The 24299-nt window shown below is 40.2% G+C and overlaps 1 protein-coding gene across 5 annotated transcripts in view; it reads right to left on the bottom strand.

Annotated features, from left to right (window-relative positions):
* Positions 1–17166, bottom strand: part of AGTPBP1 (ATP/GTP binding carboxypeptidase 1) — a 199268-nt gene extending 182102 nt beyond the window's left edge. For 2 of the 5 annotated variants that reach the window (XM_007969633.3, XM_073021463.1), the window contains exon 1: positions 16909–17120. In XM_007969633.3, the coding sequence (XP_007967824.2) occupies positions 16909–17099 (191 nt within the window). In that variant the 5' untranslated portion in view covers positions 17100–17120. Of the gene's footprint in view, positions 1–16908 lie in introns of all 5 variants that reach the window. The other 3 variants (XM_007969631.3, XM_007969636.3, XM_037998587.2) reach the window with 3 other exon arrangements.
* Positions 17167–24299: the final 7133 nt, after the last annotated feature.

The raw sequence follows: 24299 nt of genomic DNA, 5'->3' as shown, positions 1-24299 counted from the left end.
TTTCCCAGACTCCCCTGCACCCTGCAGCTACACTTCCAGATGTAACTGAAGTCTACCAAATTCGTCACTTGTGAGAGATTTAGAAGATGAGCAAAAGCTGCCTGATTATAGAGGAAAGCACAGACACAGGCATGTTCAGTTTTTCTACAACAATGTATTCGAAGAGGTCCCAGAGTGTAAGGCAGGGATTCTCAACCTGGAGTCCACAAGATCAATATTGAAGATACTGCTTGAGTTCTTTGAGAGATCAGAAATTTAACAAAAAAATTTAAAAAAATTTTTTTAACTTTTGTGCATCAAGCAATGAAAGTATTGACAGTAAATGAACAACCTCATTAACAACTGTGTTAGAAATTAGCCATATGTGGTAGTGCACAGTAAGACCATGTTTATTGGGATACAGTTGTCCTTGATAACTGGAGGTTGCAACGCATGGGGGGAGGATGGTAGGGGGCTAATGAACATCAGCCTCTCCCTCTCCAATTACCTCCCCAAACCTCCCTCTAGGCACCACCAACTGCCTGATATGAGCAAAAAAGTTCTACAAGTGTAATGGAAAATTGGAGAGAAATTTTGATTCTGATGAAAAGGCCAGCCACAGTGGCTTATACCTGTAATTCCAGCACTTTGGGAAGCCAAGGTGGGAGGACTGCTTGAGCCTAGGAGTTCGAAACTAGCCTGCACAATATAGTGAGATCCCATTTCTACAAAAAATGTAAAAATTAGGCCAGGAGCAGTGACTCACACCTATATTCCTAGCACTTTGAGAGGACGAGGCAGGCAAATCACCTGAAGTCAGGAGTTCGAGACTAGCCTGGCCAACACGGCGAAATCCTGTCTCTACTAAAAATACAAAAAAAAAAATTAGCCAGGAATGGTGGCACACGCCTGTAATCCCCGCTACTCGGGAGGCTGAGGCAGGAGAATTGCTTGAACTCAGGAGGCAGAGGTTGCAGTGAGCACAAATCATGCTACTTACACTCCAGCCTGGGAGACACAGCAAGAGTCCGTCTCAAAAAAAAAAAAAAAAAGAAAGAAAAAAATTAGCCAGTGTGGTGGCATGCACCTACAGTCCCAGCTACATGGGAGGTTGAGGTAGAAGGATCACTTGAGCCTGGAAGATTGAGGCTACAGTGAGTCATGTTCACGCCACTGCACTCTAGTCTGAGTAACAGAACAAGACTCTGTCTCAAAAAAAAAAAAAAAAAAAGTTTACACCTTGCACCTCAGTTACCCCCAATGTTTTGCTATTTGGTACAAGCTTTGTAAAACATGGACAAAATTACAATGGAATTATATCATGAAAATTTAGTTTTGTGATTTTTCTCAAATAGTTTTTTGTTACGGTCTATGTCTTATGCATTAACATCTGCATTTTGCAAATGCCCGATAATCCAACGTGGTAATTTCTGAGGATGAAGTGTGAGAATAGGGCCAAAGGAAAATTCCAGCAAGGCTGGTAAAGAATGGTATCTAGTGAGTCATTTCATGGCACTAGTACACCAAGAGACACATGAAACAAGTCCCTCTTTACAATGCAAACTACGTATCAATGGATGTACACAGGGCTGCACTAAGTTTTCCCACACCATTTTGTGGTGCCTGTGGAAAACAACTTTACAAATACAGCAATGGTTTCAGCAAAATTCAACAGACACTTAAATACAAATTACATTCATTTGACAAGTTAAATGTCAAATGTAATGGAATCTCAAAACAAACTGAATATTTTGTTTAAAAAACAAAAATCAGTGAAAAGGCTGAGGCAGCAAGTTACATAGTAGTAGAATGTATTGCCCAGCAATGGGAAACTCATACAATTGGTGGTGAGAATCTACTATAATTATAATAAAAAATGTAAAATTACACTGAGTAAAAGATCAGTAAAATGTTTATATGAGATACAGATAAGAAACTGAAAAAAGTTCTACAGTACATGTTGAGCATCCCAAATCTGAAAATCTGAAATCCAAAGTGCTCCAAAATACGGCCAGGTGTGGTGGCTCACGCCTGTAATCCCAGCACTCCAGGAGGATGAGGCGGTTAGATCACCTGAGGTCAGGAGTTTGAAACCAGCCTGGCCAATATGGTCAAACCCCATCTCTACCAAAAATACAAAAATTAGCTGGGCGTGGTGGCATGCACCTGTAATCCCAGCTACTCAGGAGGCTGAGGCAGGAGAATCGCTTGAACGCAGGAGGTGGAGGTTGAAATGAGCCGAGATTGCACCACTGCACTCCAGTCTGGGCAACAGAGGGGGACTTCGTCTCAAAAGAATAAAAGCAAACCCCACTTCACAACACAGTGTTTTCTTCACAGAGAGATGCTCGTGTCAAAAGCCCTAGGAAAGGAAATTTTTAAAGTTCTAATTGAAGTTCCAGAATAAGTATTAACTTATATAAAAACCTGTTCATTCAAAAATGTTTAAAGAACTGTGTAAAAACATGGATGAAGAGCACATAAATCTACTATATACAGAAATACAGTGGCTTAGCAGAAGAATTCTCAACAGGTGTCTAAGCTGAAAGATGAATTCCAAGAGTACTTTCGCAAACACAACGGACCAGATTTTGCCAAGTATTTTGAGAATGAAGAATGGCCCAATCTGCAAACATTTGTTATCACATGAAGTAACTGAACAACTCTCCGTGAGACCTTAGAGAAAATAGTTTTAAGGCCAGTTGTGGTGGTTCACAAGTGCTTTGGGGAGACGAAGGCAAGAGGATCACTTGAGGCCAGGAGTTCTGTACCAGCCTGGGTAACACAGTGATACTTCCATCTCTACAAAAAACAAAAAAAAATTTAAAAAATCAGCTGGGCATGGTAACATATGGCTGTAATCCCAGTTACTTGGGAGGCTGAAGCAAGAGGAATCTCTGAGCCCAGGAGTTCAAGGTTGCAGTGAGCTATGACTGTATCACTATACTCCAGCAAGACCGTGTCTCAAAATACACATTATATATATATATAACATATAACTACAATATATATTTTATACATAATATATATTTTACATATTATATATGTTTAGTTCAAGTGACAAGATTCTTGGGGAAAAAATCCTGTGATCAAAAAAAGGAAATCTTAAAATGTTTCCATTGTTTCTTGGGCTTGAGAGTAAGAATGTGTATCTGCAAATCTCAAGTCTTGCTGATATAGGAGAAAAATATTAAAAAGGAAAAGTAAACAGTATTTCCCTTTTCTTTTCAAGTAAGTGTAAGACTGAAGAAGGACCCCTTTCTCTGAATCTTGTGCTCAGGCTGAGACCTTAACTTTGAGGAGGAGGAATTTGCTCTTCCTCCTCATTAATGATACACTCAAGATGAGATTTACGCTCTTGATTATACACTCAAGACAAGATTTAGTGATCATAAAAATGTTATGGATTTCCCTGAACCGCAATGTCCTGCCAATCATAGGAAAGTAATGAACATTTAGCTGCATGTTTTCAACTTCTTAAGTTTTTTCTTATTTAACAAGCACCTACAGCAAGGAGGAACTGTCTCATGTCAGATAAAAATCAACCCTGTGAATGCTTATTTCAAATTAAACAAAACAAAAATAGGTTTCATGTGAACAAGATGAACTTCATTCTTTTAGTTTTAAAAGGCAATTTTATTGTATATGTTAAAGCCTATAAAAGATTAAAAAGATCAAAACACATGCAAATATTTTGTTAACTTGTGGACCTACATTTCAGCCTCACCATGCCAATCAGAAAAAAAAAAAAAAGTTGGCTTATTTCAAAATCTTACATAAATTATGACTTGGACTATATTTTTATTAGTATCACTTTGGCTTATGGTTTTTAATAGCTTTGCTATTTGATATTGTCAATAATTTTCACGGTGTATTAGGTGCAAAAGTAATCACAGTTATTGCCATCACTTTTAATGTTAATTGTACTTTTAATTAAAAGTAATGGCAGAAACTGAGATTACTTTTGCACCAACCTAAATAAATAACATTAATTAAAAACAGCTAGTAGTAGCATACAGACAGACATACAGACCAATGGAATGAAAGTTCAGAAATAAATTCATATATCTATGGCCAATCGATTTTTGACATGGGTGTCTAGTCCATTCAATTGGAAAAAACAGTCTCTTCAACAAATGGTGCTGGAACAACATGATATCCACATGCCAAAGAATGAAGTTGGACCCCTATGTCACATCACATACAAAAATTTACTCAAAAGGGATCAGCAACCTAAATATAAATTAAAATTCTTAGAAGAACATATGGGGGTAAATCTGCATGCCTTGGATTTGGCAATGAATTCTTAGGACAACAAAGGCATGAACAACAACAAAAAATAAATAAATTGGACTTCATCAAAACTAACAACTTTTGTATATCAAAGGACATTATCATAAAAATGGGGAAAAAAACAAGTGTTAGGATGTAGAGAAACTGGAACCTAGGTATGTTGCTGGTGGGTGTGTAAGAAAACACAACTACTATGAAAAACAGTTTGATAGTTCCTCAAAAAGCTAAACATAGAATTACCATATGACCCAGCAATTCCACTCTTAGGTATATACCCAAACGAACTAAACACAAAGACTCGAACAGATACTTTACGCCAATGTTCACTGCAGCATTATTCACAACAGTCAGAAGATAAAAACTACCCAAGTGCCCACCAATAGATAAATGAACAATATGTAGTATCAACATACAATGGAATACTATTCAGCCATAAAAAGCAATGAAGTTCAACATATGCTACAACATAAATGAACCTGAAAACATTACACTAAGTGAATTAAAGACCTAACTGTAACACCTGAACCGAAAACTCTTAGAAGAAAACACAGTGAACAAGTTCCGTAGCACTGGTCTAGGCAATTTTTTGTATAGGATCTAAAGTATAGGCAACAAAAACAAAAACAAATGGGACTATGTCAAACTAAAAAGTTCTGCACACCAAAGGAAATAACAAAATGAAAGACAGCCTATAGGTTGGGAGAAAATATTGTGCCAGCCATACATCTAGACATATGGCTTATCTCAAGATATAAGAGGTTAATATCTTAAATATATAAGAAACACAACTCCGTAGCAAAAAAAAAAAAAAAAATGGATAACCCAATTTAAAAATCAGCAAAAGACATGAATAGATACTCTTCCAAAGAAGGTATTAAAATGGCCAATAGGTATATAAAAAGGTGCTCCACATCACTTATCAGAGAAATGAAATTCAAGACCACAATGAAATATCATCGCCTCACACCTGTTAGGATGGCTATTATCAAAAAGACAAGAGACCTAAAAGTTATTTCACAGTTCCTCCAAGATACAAAGATTTAGAAAAGTTGGGGCAGTCACTAGCAGGCAGCTGGTGCACACGAGAACAGGTCCAACAGGGTTCTACAGCTAGTAAGCATAGTCCGAGGTTCCTGATCACCACAGCGTCCTAACCTCAACTGTTTCCAGATTCTGAAACAGCAGTGTGGTTCCAGAAATGAAGCTCTAGAAGCAATTTCACAATTAGACCGGAAGTTTCCTAATCACAAAAGAGATAACTCTCTTGGTTTCCCAGTTCTGTGCTAAGATGTGAGAGTTGTTCCTTAAAGCTCAACCTACTGTCTCTTTCTTCAGATCTCCCAACTTAATTCCTCCTACGTAAGCCACTTAATGCCTATGCCAGATAATGATTTATTGCCCCTCATCTCCCAATTCACCCTTTTTGTCTGCTCTGTGAAAATGGATATGTGCCCTTTAAATATTTTTTTATCTGCCAGCTGACATGACATTAAGCTCTGTCAGGAGAGGGCACTGGAAAGGCATTGCAAGGGAAAAGAATTGTGCTTCCTGGTTCCAGGGCATTCACTTGGCTCCAGTAGGCAAGACTTTTCCAGGGCCCTACTCCTTCAACAAGGATGGTTTCCCCACCACCAGGCTCCTCAGTATGTGCTCTTTTTCCAACAAGAGCCTAGGTAGTTTTGTAGTAGAGGTCTCTGATGAGATACCTCTTCATAAACAGCATTCCCTGGTACACTAAGGGGCAGATTTCCAGCAAATTCCACTAGTGCTGTACCATAGCTTGAATTTGCCCTTTGACATAGCCTGGACCATGCCCTTTCCAATAAGATCTAGGTTCATCTGGAAGATGGAAACGCACTCTATCTTAGTCTTGGGATAGTCACTGTTCCTTATACCTGCTATTCCTATATTCTTTAGCATTATCTTTACTTCTCACTGGTAAATATCTTATTACTCCAATCCCCTGTTATAGTCAATAATTCCTTATATTATTCTTTCCCTGCTAAATTACTATGTGGTTTCTGTCTCCTGATTGAACCCATACTGACACATTCCAACAATTCTTTAAACTATTTAGCAGCCTATGGTAAACCCTCTCTTTGCTTAAGGGAGAATGGTTCTTTCTCTACAAGTGTGTCTTCACTGTTTTATTTTTAAACGAAGGATTTGGGCTGTGGAGTGGGAAGAGAATAATACAATATCCTCAGAAATGAAATGAAGTTGTAACATCAACTTTTTTAAATTAGGAAGTGATACTAATCATGTATAGCCAGGGTCAAGAATCATTCCTAGGTCAGCCTATTCAATACTTTTAATTGGAATATTAACTTCATCTTAGAGTACTACCATTCCTGTTATGCCTAACTGCTATTTTGAAACTTAGCCTACAATGAGATACATTTCACAACCAATAGAATGGCTAAACTTTAGAAAGACAGATAATAGCAAGTGTTAGCAAGGATGTGGGAAACTGGAACCCTCACACATTGCTGACAGGGATGTAAAATGGTGCAATTACTTTGGAAGTAGTTTAGCAGGGTTTTTTTTGGGGGGGGTTGTTTTGGGTTGTGTGTGTGTGTGTTTGTTTTTGAGACAGGGTCTTGCTCTGTCACTCAGGCTGCAGTACAGTGGCACAAACATGGCTCACTGCAGCCTCAACCTCCTGGGCTCAAGCAATCCTTCTGCCTCAGCTGGGACCACAGGTGCCCACCACCACCCACCTAATTGTTTTTTTCATTCTTTGCAGAGAAGGGGTTTTGTCATATTGCCCAGGCTGGTCTCAAATTCATGGGCTCAAGGAATTCTCCCACCTCGGCCTCCCAAAGTACTGAGATTACAGGTGTGAGCCACCGAGTCCAGTCCAATGATTATGTTATATTTTAGTACAATCTGCAAACAGGCAAATTGATTTCACCTATTTTATTGTCATTAATTTTATCAAAGAGTATGAGTAAGAGTAAACCTACAAAAAGCTTATATATCTTTCCTGAACATGCATTCTTATCAAAACCAAACAAATCTGTAAGGTTCACACACTACTCCACAAAAGATGTTCAGACACTTATAAAAGGTCTAATTAGTTTTGCTTTGTGACATTTCCATTTTACTATCAAAAAATGAGGTGGATTTGAAGAGCAGAATCCCATTACCTTTCAATTATTAAATGATTTGTTTAAAAAACTATTCCTCCAACTCAGATTTCAACTATTTTCAGACTTAAAGCCAAAATTTCTAAGTCTATACAGGTGATAAATGAGATTTAAAATCTTACCTTGAAACACACATTTTTCTCTGCCTCTAACCTATGACTGTGAGCCATTTTTATAAAGAAACCACTATAACCCAAAGTCAGCTCCAGCTAATATCCCAATATAAATCAAAATATACAAAATATGAGGAATAAAAACAGCTATATGGCATACAAAAAACAAAGAACAGAAATAAGCCCCTAGTATTTAAAGTAATTACTTCCTAAAGTAATTAGGAAGTAATTACTTTAAATGTAAAGGGATTAAATTTGCCAACCAAAACATAAAGATTGGCAGAATAGATTTTTTTTAAATGATCCAACTGTATGTTGTCTGCAGAAGACTTACTTTAGATCCCACGGCACAAATACATGGAACGTGAAAGAATGGAAAAAGATATTCCACGCAAATAGTAACCAAAAGAGAGCAGGAAGGGCTATACTAGTATCAGACAAAACAGACTGAATCAAAAAAGTTTACAAGAGAAAAAGTATATTATATTTTAATAAAAGTTCAACAGAGCAAGAAGATAAAACAATTATAAACATTTACACACCAACAAAATATATGAAGTAGTTACAAATCATCAAAATATGAGGCAAAAAGTAACATAATTAAGGGGAGAAATACTTCTATAATAAAAGGTGGAGGCTTAATACACCATTCTCAATAAGGAAAAAAATAACCGGAAAGAAGTGAAGAGAGAGACGATTTGAACAACACAATGAATCAACTAGATCTAACATATATTTAGAACAAGGTACTCAACAGCAGAATATGAATTCCTCTCAAGTGCACATAGAACGTTTTCCAAAACAGGCCATATATTAGGATACAAATTAAGTCTCAATTGATTTCAAAAGATATTTATCATACAAAGTATGCTCTCCAACCTCACAACAGGAATAAGTTAGAAATCAATCTGAGAAAGAAAACTGGAAAATTCACAAATTCATGGAAATTAAACAACACACTCTCAACCAATGAATCAAAGAAGAAATCACTGGGTTAATCAGAAAACAGAGACAAAAGAAAGCAAAGACATGACAAACCACAACTTACAGGATATAGCAAAATCAATGCTAAGGAGAAAATTTATAGACATAAACACATTAAAAAGGAAGATAGCTCTCAAAACAACCTATCTTTATAACTAATGAATGAGAAAAAGAAGAACTAAACCCAAAGTGAGCAGAAGGAAGAAAATAAAAAAGACCAGAGCAGAAATAATTAAAATAGAGACTAGAAAAACAATAAAGAAAATCAACAAAACCAAAAGTTGGTGCTTTGAAAAATTAACAAAACTGACAAACCTTTAGCAAGATTTAAAAGAGAGAGAGAAGACTCAAATTACTAAAATCAGAAATGAAAGGGGAGACATCATGACCAATTCTACAAAGGCAAAAAGGATTATAACAGAGTACTGTGAGCAACAGTACACCAATTGGGTAACGTAGATGAGATAAATTCCTAGAAACACAAAACCTACCAAGCCTGAACCACAAAGGAATAGAAAATCTAAATACCCATAACTACTGAGGAGATTTAATCAGTAATTAAAAACCTCCTTACAGGCTGGGCGCGGTGGCTCACGTCTGTAATCCCAGCACTTTGGGAGGCCAAGGTGGGTGGATCACAAGGTAAGAGATCGAGACCAGCCTGGCCAACATGGTGAAACCCTGTCTCTACTAAAAATACAAAAATTAGCTGGGTGTGGTGGCATGTGCCTGTAATCCCAGCTACTCAGGAGGCTGAGGCAGAAGAATCACTTGAACCCATGAGGCAGAGGTTGCAATGAGCCAAGATCACACCACTGCACTCCAGCCTGGCGACAAAGAGAGACTCCGTCTAAAACAAACAAACAAAAAAACCTCCTTACAAAGCAGAGCCCTAAACCTGATGACTTCACTGGTAAATTCTATAAAACATTAAAAAAAAAAAAAAAAGACCAGTTCTTTTCAAACTCTTCCAGAAGAGTGAAGAAGGAACACTTACTACCTCATTCTATAAGGCCAGCACTGCCCTGATACCAAAGTCAGACAGATGCTACAAGAAAATGACAGACCAATACTCTTTATGACCATTAATGCAAAACTCTTCAACAAAATACTAGCAAACCAAATACAGCAATGTGAAGGCAAATCAAAACTACAAGATACCACTTCGCAGCCATTAGGATGGCTGCTACCAAAAACAAAACAAAAACAGAAGATAGTAAGTGCTGATGTGGATAGATTAGAATCTTTGTGCACTATTGATAGGAATATAAAATGGTGCAGCCATTATGGAAAACAGTATGAAGGTTCCTTGAAAAATTTAAAATAGAATTATCATATAATTCAGCAATTCCACTTCTGGGTATATACTCAAAAGAACTGAAAGCAAGGTCTTCTTTGGGAGGCCGAGGCAAGTGGATCACAAAGTCAGGAGACAGGGACCATCCTGGCTAACATGGTGGAACCCCATATTTACTAAAAATACAAAAAAAATTAGCCAGGCGTGGTGGCACACACCTGTAGTCCCAGCTACTTGGGAGGCTGAGGCAGGAGATTCACCTGAACCCAGAGGCGAAGGTTGCAATGAGCCGAGATTGCACCACTGCACTCCAGCCTGGGCGACACAGCGAGACTTCATCTCAAAAAAAAAAAAAAAAAGCAAGGTCTTGAAGAGATGTTGACATACCTAGATTCAAAGCAGCATTATTCACAAGCAACTCAAGTGTCCATCCATCAATGGATGAATGCATAAACAAAATCTGGCATATGCACACAACAGATTATCCAGCCTTAAAAAGAAAGTCCTGACACACAGTACAACATGAACAAAGCTTGAAGACATTGTGCTAAATGAAATAAGCCAGTCACAAAAAGATAAACGCTGTATGATTGACTCCACTCATGTGACATACTCAGAGTTGTCAAATTCATAGCAACAGAAAATAGAACAGTGCCTGCCAGGGAATGGACTACGCGGGAGGGGGAGAGTAATTAATACATAGAGTTTCCATTTGAGAAGATAAAAAAAGTTCTGTAGATGTACGGTGATGACGGCTGCACAACAATGTGAATATACTTGATGCCACTAAACTACACACTTCAAAATGATTTAAATGGTAAAGTTTATGTTATAAATGTTTTACCATCATTTTTTAAAATGAATATTTTTTTAAAGACCAAAATATGAATCTTGTGTTAAAAACTGGGGGAAAAAGTTGTTTCAAATGTAAATAAAAGTTAAAATTAATGAGATTAAATTAAAAGGTGAGAGATTAGTTTTCACCATGCACCAAAAAGGAGTCTAGAAAGTGCGTTGACCATAAATTAATAAATCTAAAGAGTTCTTGCAAAAATAATATTTTTTAATTCACTAAATTCTATTATATGTGGGCAGTGTTCAGATTTTTATTAACATTATCTGACCATAAATCCCCCTGGCTGACTTTATGACTGTTTTTAATCCCTCTATAGCCAATATCCTTATAATCTTCATAATTTTAAATCATTTTCCCCATAAGGAAAAATGTAAGGCAAAGACAGCAAGTACCTGGCATTTCTCCACAGGGCAGCTCATCCTCAGCATGAATTAAGTGAGAAATGAGCAGAGATTAAGAAGGGCAACCAGGTCACTTTTTTTAAGCTTATGAGTTAGATATTAGTGGAGCTTTTCACATTGTGCCTTCACTGTTTAATATTTACATTCCAAAAATGTTAAATTTGAACATTTACACAGAAATGTACAGCAGGTCTGATTTTTGGTTTTAGATGGTATTCACATTACTAATACTATAATTCCATTGCATCAGCACCTGACTAAAACCATTAAGAAACTTTCTGTGAATAATCTTTACTGTACTTAATTTTGTATGTTAAAATATTTTTCTTTAAATTTTTTAATTCACACATAATAATCATATGTATTTATGAGGTACACAGTGATCTTTTGATATATGTAATGTATAGCAATCAGATCAGGGTAATTAGCAAATCCATCATCTCAAACATTTACCATTTGTTTGTGTTCAGAGCATTTGATATCCTCCTGGCTATTCGAAAGTATATATTATCAATTACAGCCATTCGATAGTGCTAGAGAACACTGTAGAGCTTATTCATCCTATCTAGCTAGAATACTTTTTTTTTAATACAGCCTTTACCAGGTCCCAAAGCCTAAAACAAAAACAAACCAGAGATTGTCACTACCACTTCACTTCTTAATCAAAGGTTTGTGAGAAATCCTCTTTAAGATTTAAATCCAGAAGTTCTAAAAGCATGGTGCATGGGCCCCTGGGGTCCTGACACTCTTTTAGGGGACCCACAAGATGTGTGGTCCCTTATTTGTATAACACTATTTGTATAATACTAAAATTTAAAACATTAAAATTACTGGCATCTTGGACTGAATTAAAGTCACCATCAACCACCAACAATTATAAAACAAGAAAAAGCCAGCCGTGGCTCATGCCTGTAATCCCAGTACTTTGGGAGGTGTATGCGGGTGGATCACAAGGTCAGGAGATCGAGACCATCCTGGCTAACGCAGTGAAACCCCGTCTCTACTAAAACCACAAAAAATTAGCCAGGCATGGTGGTGGGCACCTGTAGTCCCAGCTACTCGGGAGGCTGAGGCAGGAGAATGGCGTGAACCCAGGAGGCAGAGCTTGCAGTGAGCTGAGATTGCACCACTGCACTCCAGCCTGGGCAACACAGCAAGACTCCACCTCAAAAAAAAAAAAAAAAAAAGACAAGAAAAAGCCAATGTCACTTAAGAATGTCCTTGAAACAGTAAAAATTCTTAATTTTTACACACCTTTTTATGTGACAAAACAGGAAGTTTGCATGAACCATTTCTGCTACATACTGAATTATAATAGTTGATGGTTGTCTCAAAGTAAAGTGCTTTTGTAACTGAACTGACAGCTTGAACTAGCCTCTTTTTTAATGAAAGTGACTGAAAGAATGATTGACAGACTATGGTTATTCAAATTGGAATATTTTGGCAGAGGTTTTCTCAAAAATGAATAAACTGAGCTTGCTTGTCACTTTAAGTAAACAAGTCACATTTGTTGCCAATGATAAAATTTGAGCTTTCAAGCAAAAATCCAAATTCTGGAAAATTCATATCCACCATCGTCATGTCAAGACCTAAACAGCTTCCCAATAATTTATCTCTAACAAAATGGGTGGTGATATTAACAACCATAACTTTCTTTGACATTGCATGATGAAAGATGTCCACATTTGGAAGATCTGCATAACACTGAACCAATATTTACAAATGACCAAGGAATGATGTTACAATCTCAGGAATGGGTATAAGATCCATTCAAAGTTCAAACCAATGGGTTTTACTAGAGCATGCAAAAATCCACTTACATGATTTCTCACTGCATCTAACCTTTAAGAAATTGCCACTTACTGAATTTTGATATAATACCAAACAAGAATATCCACAATTATCTGAAAAGGCTATTAAAATGCTCCCTCCCCTGGCCTCTCCACCCTGTTCAGCCATTACCTGTGTGACACCGGATTTTCTCTATATGTCCTTCAACCCAAACAACATATTGCAATAGACTCGATGCAGAAGCAGATATGATAATCCAGCTGTTTCCCTTAAACCAGACAGATTTACAAAAAAAGTAAAACAATGCCACTTTTCTCACTACCTTATTTTTTGTTTTAAAAAAAAGTTGTTTCCATTAAAAATACGGTGTTTATATTAACATGTAAAGAGTTTATAATTGTCATTTTAAGTGAACTGACAAAACAATTTATATTTCTCTTTTCATTTACAATACAGTAAACATAGATAAATTCACAAAAGCTTTTTGGGGATCCTCAACAACTTTTAACAGTGTTAAAGGGTTCTGAGACCAAACGTTTGAAAGCATTTAGAGTTTTAATATTAGACCTCTGCAAACCAAGAACAAGTATGTAAAATCATACTGGAGGGAAAAAAAAAAGTTCCTAGGAAAATTATATGAAAGCTGAAAATGAACACAATGTCAAATCAAAACTGACCTCACTCTATATAATATCAATAAAAAAGAAAATAAAGAATACTTAGATAAAACTGATTTTGTGTGCCCTGGAAACAACATACAATATTCTGATCAAATAAACACGTATGTACCTACCAATATTTTGACAGATTACATTTTTGATAACGGCACATTATGGTCAAAGAAACACCCAATCACAAACTCAAAAACAGATGATTAAAAGATTAAAATAGCAGCCATCACCAACAGGAGGGACACAATCCAAAGTTCTGTCAGAAGGGACAAACAGGGATGTATCAGCAGCTCTCCAGCAGCATCCCAGGGCATCCCGCTCAGGGTCTAGCTGTTCTATTTAAAACTGACTTACATGTTTCCAAGGCAGGACAGTGAGACTAAGCTCTCATTTAACCCCAAAGGAGCAAATGGGTCATAGTGGAATTAATCTGCACTAATACTGCTCCATCCGCCAAAAGTCCTTTTTCCGCTTACTAGATCCCTTTGAAGACTGAGGAAGAGTAACGGTAATAATAGCAACATTTCCTAGGCACCAGTTACTAAATGGCAGGCACTGTGGGCTAAGCACTGTACATGTATTAATCACTTAATATTTGAGAATATCTTAAGAGTATATACTATTATTATGTCATTTTTGGAGCACGAAAAGGACAAATAACTTGCTTTAAAAAAATAAATACATAAAAATAACTTGCTTAAAGTAAAGCCAGGACCCAAACCGAGCCATCTGGCTCTGGGGCCCAACCGCTTAGCCACTACACTATAGTACACAGGCATAGTCATCAACAATAACATCTGAAGTTTAAAATTCAGGGCCCACCCTACACAATTTCTGTTGTTTATACTGAAACCCATTTCCTAAGGAAAGCTGCCATCTTGCAGACGGCCCTCTGACAGGTGCATCAATTGCTATTCACGCACTGTTCAACTTTCAGATAGTGGGGGACTTCAAGCAAGAAAAGCAGATTTGGGAAGATGAATACTTTGGATGAGGTTTAAAAAAAATTAAGGCCAGGCCGGGCGCGGTGGCTCACGCTTGTAATCCCAGCACTTTGGGAGGCCAAGGTGGGCAGATCACCTGAGGTCAGGAGTTCAAGACCAGCTTGAGTAACATGGTGAAACCCCGTCTCTACTAAAAATACAAAAAATTAGAGCCGGGCGTGGTGGTGTGCGCCTGTAATCCCAGCTACTCGGCAGGCTGAGGCAGGAGAATCGCTTGAACCTAGGAGGCAGAGGTTGTAGTGAGCCAAGATTGTGCCACTGCACTCCAGCCTGAGCGACAAGAGCAAAACTCCGTCTCAAAAAAAAAAATTCAGGCCAGACGCGGTGACTCACGCCTGTAATCCCTTCACTTTAGGAGGCTGAGGCCAGTGGATCACCTGAGGTTGGGAGTTCGACACCAGCCTGGCCAACATGGTGAAACCCTGTCTCTACTAAAAACACAAAAACTAGCTGGGCATGGTGGCGCGCGCCTACAATCAAGAAGCTGAGGCGGGAGAATCGCTTGAACCCGGTAGGGGCAGGCTGCAGTGAGCCAAGATCGCACCACTGCACTCCAGCCTGGGTGACACAGTGAGACTCCGTCTCAAAAAAAAAAAAAGTAGAATACAAATTACAAAATTTAATAACTCTTGGACTTCTTTTCCTTCTGCTAATGGAAGTAAAACCATTATTATATAGCAACCTAGCTAGACTTTTCTAAAGAGAACAATGCCTCAATTCAAGTCAATTGGAAAAGCTTCATAAAAATTGCTTCTACAAAAGTTTAAATTGCATTAATAGATTCAAATGTTTTGCTATGTTGGCCAAATACGAGGGTAGTGTTAAGCCTATCCACTTCATTTCCAAGTTCAGAATGAGTCTGCAGTTGTAATTATGTGATGAATCAATTCAAGGCAGAGTTTCGTGATCATTAAAAACGAACCTATAACTTCACCATAGAATTTAACCCAATAGAAGTGGAATGGGAAAATGAACAAGTCATATTAGAACTCTGCCTGCAGGATGAGAAAGAGTGGGTATGGCACGACTTATTATCTCGCAGTAATTCTACATAGGAAATACTTACAGATCTTTTAGAGTTTTGTTTGGTTCTGACATTTGGCACATGTTTTAAAATAAGCACCATTTAAAGTTCCTTAAATAAATCACTTCTTTTTTGGCCTACTGAACTAAAAACATTCCACAATACAATTACAAAAATAACTTTCTGGTTTTCTCAGACAACCAGTTTATAAGAATAATTCAGAAATTCACAAAGGATAATTTGATCTACATAAAGCTTAAAAACTGGACATAAAAGGTAAGTGAAAATGAGTGATTAACAAGACTGTTAAGGTCCTTTCTAACCACAAATTGTCATGAATTGTAATTAAACACAACTACAATTTTAAACACCTGAAGGAAAAAACCCAACTAGAATTAATACTGCCAAAGAAAATTTCCGCTACTTTCAGGCACTTGAGTGAGCTATGTTAAAACGGGAAATGGGCTTTAAATTATCAACATTCACATCGATTACACTATGATGCATGAAAACTCCATTCTACAATGAGTAAACGCCCAGGAAAGGAACCCAACCAACTCCAATTGCCCTGGTGCTCACAAGAGGTTTATACGGCACAAGGGGTAAAATTACGGTAGAGTCGAGCAAGCCTTTGGGTTACCGGAGTCCTTGAACACTTGAAATTGAGAACCCGCAATTCAGGAAGGAAGACACTAAGGAAACTCTGCACTGTCATCGAGGGTGATCCGATTCAGGTTCAAACCAAACGCTCAAGGCGACAAGTTGTAAACAGAAGACACACTTCAGCTCAAACCACCCAGTGAGAGGAAGCAAACCTGCCCATCGCCGATGTCACAGCAAATCCCACCTTGCTGGCGCTCAGCCGGGAACCCTAGGATTCCCAAACACAGGGGCCCGCGACCGGGCGGCCGGCTACCACTGCGGAGGGGGGGCGCGGGGCTGGGCGTGCCCGCCCCCGGCCCTGCAGCCCCTCGGTTAGACTCCCCGCGGCGCCGCGAGCTCGGGCCCAAGAGAAAGGGCAGAGCAGAAGGGGCGGCCTCCGCCCAGAGACCGCGCCCAATACCCTCCGCAAGGACTGGGACGGGGCTCCACCGAGGGTCCGGGGACTGGGGAAGGCGTTTTCCACACCCAGCCAAAGCCCCAGCCCGTCAGGGCTTTCCCTCAAGACCGAGTGCTTTACCCTCACGCCCCGTGAAAGACATGCGTTACACAACCCGTCAGGTAAGGGGCGCAGGGATCCGGGGTCACCCCTCCTACCCCCGGGCGCCGCCGCCTGCATCTCCCGCGGCCCGGAGACAGCAGAGGGACGGACGGCCGGGACGCGCGGACGGCAGCGAGGCGCTCACCGGCTCAGGATGGGGCGCTGGCGGGGACCGCGAAGAGCCGCAGCACCCGGCTCGGCACCTGGATCACGGCGGATCCCTCGCCGCCCGCCGCCCGGTGTTTTCATACAAACCCCGGTGGCAGGCGAGGCGGAGGCGGCGGCGGCGGCAGCAGCTGCGGCGGCGGCGCTGGAGGCGGCGGAACCTGCCCGCATCCCGGGCAACGTCAGCGCGGCGCCCCGCCCACCGCACGCCTTGCCAGCCGGCTCCCAGCACGCGCAGGGAGTGGGGGCGGGGCGTACGAGGCCACGAAAGGGGCGGGGCGGAGCGCACGCCCCCTTCCCGGCGCGTCCCCTGTTACCCCCGTGCGCGCTCCGCCCCGCCCCTCTGCGCGCCCGACGGGAGGGAGCGCGCGCGTGGGGGCGGAGCGTGAACGGGAGCGGGAATTAGGGGCGGGTGTTCCGCGGGCTGCCGGCGCCTGGTCCCCAGCAGCCCCGGGCACCGCCCCACCGTACCGAACTGCGAGCGACTCCCCACGTTCTTCAAGTCACCTTTCTGTACACTCCCAACGAGGGCTCCAGCCTTTTCCCGGAACTAAGCCCGCGCCCACCCCTTCCCCCGCCATCAGTCACTCTTAGGAAGGGTTCTTAACGCTCCCCACCTGATCCCGGGGTCTCATTAAACGCTGGGGACTGCGGTAAAACTTAGACCTTTCCTGACCTCAAGGAGGGTCCGTAATAAGAGGCTGGAAGGGACATGCTGTTACTACAGTCGGGCTCCCAGAAAACAACAGGATTGCACCTTGTGGCCAAACCTCAGTAAATTGGATGCCTGGTGCTGCAGCGAACAAAATAGCAAGGTGCCTGCATATAATCAAAATGGTAATGCTAAGTTGGATACTGAAGGCAAAGGCGGAATGTTTTATCTGAGCCAGAGTAATGTGTCAGAGAAATTACTAATACACCCCCTTCTGTTTTGACTGTATTTAAGTGTACTGTAATGTATTGCAAATAAATACTGACATCATTTACTTTTTCAAGATGCACAAGATCATGTTTGCTACTGTTTATGGTAAGGAATGTAATATTACTACTAGATAAGGGAATGCATTGAGAACTGTGGGATTTTTGTTTTGTTTTATGATCTCGTTCAAATAAAATGAAGCAGGTGTGAAAGCAATTCAAAAAGTAACCTAGGGTACACCACAATGCTTCTTACAGTTTACCCTTGGTAGATGTCTTTATTCAGATGAACAAGAAACTGCCATTTTGTAAACATCGTAGTTTTCTTCATCGTGAGCACTAAAAGATAGGTTACGGTATTTAAAATAATTTTAAAACAACCACCACCCCAAACCACCCAATCGGAAAGGTATTATCTGAAAATACCCAATAATAATGTAATAATTTTACAATAATGCTACAAATACATGTAATATACCTGAAACTTTTCTTAAAGAACATGTTTCTAAATGAGTCAACCTGCAATATAGGAAGGTATTATGTAGATGTGTGTGTTTGTGGAATTTGAATCCCACTTTCACAAGCACTGTTAGCGTAGTTTGATGACCAGGACACAAACCCAGGAGATTAACCGACACAAGATAAACAGCAGCGTTACATTGCTTTGAAATGATTCCAATCACACAGTTTGCCACAAGAGTGAGTGATTTATGTTTTGTGGTAATTAAGAACTTAGAGCTACTCCACCACCTCCTGGGAATGTGACATCACTCTTCATCAGATCCCACATGTATGAAGTTGAAATAAACTTCACCTCCCCTAGCTAATGTGGCATTACACCTTATCAAACACCATATATAAGTTACTGACTTCAACTACAGGATTTCAAAATACATATAAACTCAAGAATTTGCGAGATGCTTTGAGAGCTCAGCGGGTGGCAGGTCCTAAGCTCTGTCAGCCACTTCCCTAAACACTACCGGCTCAGGCTGCAACAGGGCCACACCCTGTTAGCCTTTAAGCTTTGAAGCCTGTCCACCAACACTGGCACCGCCCTGTAGCATCGTGGGACTTTGCATATCCTCACAGATCTCCTGTATGTTGGACACCATCTCTCCCAAGAACCTCAACCTCCAAAAGGTAAAGGTACACCTCAATTGTTTTTCTTTTCTTTTTTTTTTTCTTTTCAAGACAAGAGTCTCACTCTGTTGCCAAGGCTGTAACACAGTAGTGCAATCATGGCTCACTGCAGCCTTGACCTCCCAGGCTTAATGAATCCTCCTGCCTCAGCCTCCCACTGAGTAGCTGGGACTACAGGCACATATCACCACATCTGACTAACTTTTTAAATTGTTTTTGTAGAGTCGGGGTCTCCCTAAGTCGCCCAGGCTGTTCTCAAACTCCTGGGCTCAGCAGTCCTCCTGCCTTAGCCTCCCAAAATGCTGGGATTACAGGCATTAATACCACACCCACCTCAATCTTTAATTAGACTTTACTTTCCACAGAGGTCTGCTTTAAACTTAATTGAACAACTAGATTTTAATAGTTTTGGAACTCACTATGTAGTTAATATACATCATCTGTGGAGTTTATTCCCTGTGAAATTATTCCCTTAATTCTCTGCCTCTGTACATTGTGAACCTAAGAAAACAAATTATCTTCATATGGCAATAAACCATGTTGACGTAGGATTTTTTTCTCCTTATCTCAGCTAGATCAAGGTTCTTGTCTCAAGACCAGGAAAAATTGGGTACGCAGCCATTTGAAGAGTGAGTGGAGTAGAATTTGTTAAGCAAAAGGAAAGCTCTCAGCAAAGAAAAGGGTCCTGAAAGCAGGTTCCCAGTTGCCCGCTTCACAGTTGAATACAAGGGCTTTTACATGCAAGCTGATGGGGCTGGGTTCCCTATTTGTATAAGGCGCAAATTCCTGGTGGCTCCACCCCATTCCCCCAGTGTGCATACGGGCCCTTAGTCCACTGTAGGCATGTTTAGGCAAGACGCCTGTGTAAGTTCCCTTATCTGTACAAAACACGGATGGGAGGTTCTCTGGGGACCCTTCCCTTACTGTCTGCCTAAAGCAAGCTGGCTGACTCCTTTCAATGTAATTCAGGAAATCATACTTTTATCTCCCTACTTTGAACCATACAGAACACAGAGCTAATTTCTATTGGTCACTCTTTCCACAGCGTCTTCAATAAACCTTATCATGATACATAAAACTAAATGTGAGTAGCTGATATAATCAGAATTGGGCTATATAATGGAATTCATTTAACTTGGATTCCTCTATTCAGTCTAGCCTTGTAGGTACTCAATAAATGTTTGCCTGTTTCATTTTTGGACTAATCATGGGGAGAGAGAGGTAAACACTGGAGCCCAGCTATCTCTCTCTCCTCTTCTGCTGATTTCCTTAACTCCATGCCTTTCATAAGGTAACATAGAAAATGCAACACACTATATTACAAAACCCTGTAGTCATAAGGCTTAGAACAGTCATGGACCTCTCAAAAAGTCTACAACAATTTCCATCTAGAACATAAACATTAGGAGAGCATGATTGATCATGAGGTTTCTGAAACATAGCTGGTCCTCTGGAGTTAGAGGATTGATTGTTGTAACTATTGAACAAACAACCATTTATTGAGCACCTCTTATGTACCAGACAGTCCTCTTGAGATCTTCTGAGGAATTAAGCAAGTAATAATGCTCAACAAAAGACCTAACCACTGTGGTAAAAGGTTTACCACAAATAGACCACAGAACAGAATGTAGTACCAACAACCAGAGCTGAATCTAAATGAATGCAGCAAAACTGGGAAATGGAGGGAAGCAATCTGGGATTTCACACAATGAATGGTTCTGATGCAAAATCTTTTACAGTGGCAAACGGTTTCCATGGTAAACTGTGAATGATATGTAATTCAGGGTCAGAAAAATTGAACTTAAATGCCAGGTGTGGTGGCTCATGCCTGTAATCCCAGCATTTTGGGAGGCCAAAGCAGGAGGATCAATTGGTGATATAGGAGTTAAGAAGAAATCACTTAGGCAAAAAATGAGAGTATGGGAGCCCTTGGTAAGGCTTTTCTCTTTAATGAAAAGCAGCCCCAAATCATTTTCTAACAAAGAGCAGCCTGTAAGGTCGAGCTGCAGACATAGACAAGCAAGCTGGGAGCTTGCACTGGTGAATGCCAGCAGAAACTCGGGGATAGACATGTTCAAGATGGCAGCCCCACCCTCCCTTCTCTTTGTCAACCACGTGTACAGTAAGAAGCAGACAACATGGTGCAGATAACAGGAAAGCCCATTTGCAGAATAAGACTAGGGTGGGGAGACAAGCCTTCCTTTTCCCCCACCCCCACACAGTATGTAGACGTCATACCTGATGGAACCAATGTGTGAGCCCTATGTAAATCAGACACTGCCTTCTCCAACCTGATGCCTATAAAATCTGCTGTGGTCCACTGCCTCACCCCCTCTTCGGACATCTCTCTTTCCCAAGAAGCTGCTCTCCTCTCTCCTTTCTTCTGTCTATCAAACTTTCCACTACTTAACCCACCCACACGTGTCTGTGTCCTGAATTCTTTCTTGGCACACAACAACGAACCCCAGGGTGTATACCCCAGACAGTATAGGCATATTATTGGAACCAGGAGTTCGAGACCACCCTGGACAACATAGCAAGACCCCCCAACTCTACAAAAAATAAAAATTAAAATTAACTGGGTGTGGTGGTGCGTGCCTGTAGTCCTAACTACTTGAGAGGCTGAGGCAGGAGGACAGCTTGAGCCCAGGAGTTCAAGCCTACAGTAAACTGTAATCACACCACTGCACACCAGCCCAGGCAACAGAGCAAGATTATGCCTCTAACGAAAAGAAAGGGAGAGAGAGAGAAGGAGAAGCAAAATTGAATTTAAAGATCCATCCATATAAACCACTACACCCTCACTCACATTCTTCTTTTTTTTTTTTTTTTTCTTTGTTTGTTTTGTGAGATGAAGTTTTACTCTTGCTGCCCAGGCTAGAGTGTAATGGTGCGATCTCGGCTCACTGCAACCTCCGCCTCCCAGGTTCAAGCAATTATCCTGCCTCAGCCTCCCAAGTAGCTGGGATTACCAGGCATGCACCACCACATCCAACTAATTTTGTATTTTTAACATAGATGGGGTTTCACCATGTTGGCCAGGTTGGTCTCAAACTCCTGACCTCAGGTGATCCATCCACCTCAGCCTACCAAAGTGCTGGGATTACAGGTGTGAGCCATTGTGCCTGGTCACCCTCACATTCTTCATTTGTGAAGTGGAACTTAAATACTCCTGCCAAATCTAAAGCTTTAAAATTTACCCTTTGATTCTCTTACAGGAATTTATCCTAAAGAATGTATCCAAGTGACATCATATTACCCAACTTCAAACCGTACTACAAAGCTGTAGTCACCAAAACAGCGTGATATTGGTATAAAAATAGGCACATAGACCAATGGAACAGTGTAAAGAACCCAGAAATAAAGCCAAATACTTACAGCCAATGGATCTTCAACAAAGCATACGAAAACATAAAGTGGGGAAAGGACAACCTATTCAACAAATGGTGCTGGGATAATTGGCAAGCCATGTACAGGAGAATGAAACTGGATCCTCATCTCTCATGTTATGCAAAGATCAACTCAAGATGGATCAAAGACTTAAAACTAAGATCTGAAACCATAAAAATTCCGGAAGATAACATGGGAAAAATTCTTTTAGACATTGAGTTAGGCAAAAACTTTCATTACAAGAACCCAAAAGCAAATGCAATAAAAAACAAAGAAAAATAAATAGATGGGACTTAATTACACCAAAAAGCTTCTGCACAGAGAAAGAAATAATCAGCAGAGTAAACAGACAACCCAGAGCGGGAGAAAATCTTCACAATCTATACCTCCAACAAAAGACTAATATCTAGAATCTACAGAGAGCTCAAACAAATCAGCAAGAAAAAAACAAATAATCCCATCAAAAAATGGGCTAAGGACATGAATAGACAATTTTCAAAAGAAGATATACAAATGACCAACAAACATGTGGGAAAATGCTCAACATCACTAATTATCAGGGAAATGCAAATCAAAACCACAATGTAATATCACCTTACTCCTGTAAGAATGTCTGTAATTTAAAAAATCAAAAAATAATAGATGTTGGTGTGGATGTGGTGAAAAGGGAACACTTTTACACTGCTGTTGGCAATAGAAGTTAGTATAACCACTATGGAAAAGAGTATGGAGATTCCTTAAAGAACTAAAAGTAGGTATACCATTTGATCCAGCAGTCTCACTACTGGGTATTTACCAGAGGAAAGTAAGTCATTATATGAAAAAGACACTTACACATTACACATACATGTTTATAGCAGCACAATTCACAGTTGCAAAAATATGGAACCAGTCCAAACGCCCATCAACCAGTGAATGGATAAAGGAAGTGTAGTATATATATACCGTAGAATACTACTCAGCCATAAGCAGCAACCTGGATGTAGTTGGAGACTATTATGCTAAGTGAAGTAACTCAGGAGTGGAAAACCAAACCATATATTCTCACTTATAAGTGGGTACAGCATACAATGCTAGGGTGATGATGGGTGCACCAAAATCTCGTAAATCACCACTAAAGAACTTATCCATGTAACCAAACACCACCAGTTCCCCAAAAACCTACTGAAATGAAAAGGAAGGAAGGAAGGGAGTTGGGGGGGGAGGGGCGGGAAGGGGAGGGGGAGGGAGAGAAAGAGAAAGACAAAGAAAGAGAAAAAGAGAGAGAGAAAGAAAGAAAAGGAAAGAAAGAGGGAGGGAGAGATGGAGGGAGGGAGGCAGAAAGAGAAAATGTGTCTGAATTCAGTGGCCCACGCCTCTAATCCTAGCACTTTGGAGGCTAAGGCAGGATGATCCCTTGATTCCAGGAGTCTGAGGCCAGCCTAGGCAACGTAGCAATACCCTGTCTCTACAAATTTTTTTTAAAAAATAGCTGGGTGTGGTGGCATGCACCTGTAGTCCCAGCTAATCAAGAAGATTAGGCAGGAGGGTCCCTTGAGCCCAGGAGTTTGAGGCTGCAGTGAGTTATGATCACCACTGCACTCCAATCTGGCCAGTGGAATGAGACCCTGTCTCAACCAAATAAATAAATAAATAAATAAATAAGAAAGGAAGAAAATATTTGAGTTCTACTTCTACATATAAACCAGAAATCTTTTCTTATTCATCACTGCAGTTCATATGCATGCTTGGATATGCACAGAATATCATTGAAAGCTAAATAAGGAACTGATATAACGGCTGCCTCTGAAGAGAACTGGTAGGCTATCTGGTAGAGGTGAGAGGGAGACTTATGTTTATTGAATACTATATCATGACTTTAGATTATGTCATGTGTACATAGTACCTGTTTGATTTTTTAAAAATTTACTTGATTATATTTAA

Source organism: Chlorocebus sabaeus, chromosome 12 (assembly GCF_047675955.1).
Source record: "Chlorocebus sabaeus isolate Y175 chromosome 12, mChlSab1.0.hap1, whole genome shotgun sequence".
In the NCBI taxonomy this organism is placed as follows: Eukaryota; Metazoa; Chordata; class Mammalia; order Primates; family Cercopithecidae; genus Chlorocebus; species Chlorocebus sabaeus.
Note: the sequence above shows the minus strand (reverse complement) of the source record. Positions and strands in the feature narration are given on the sequence as shown.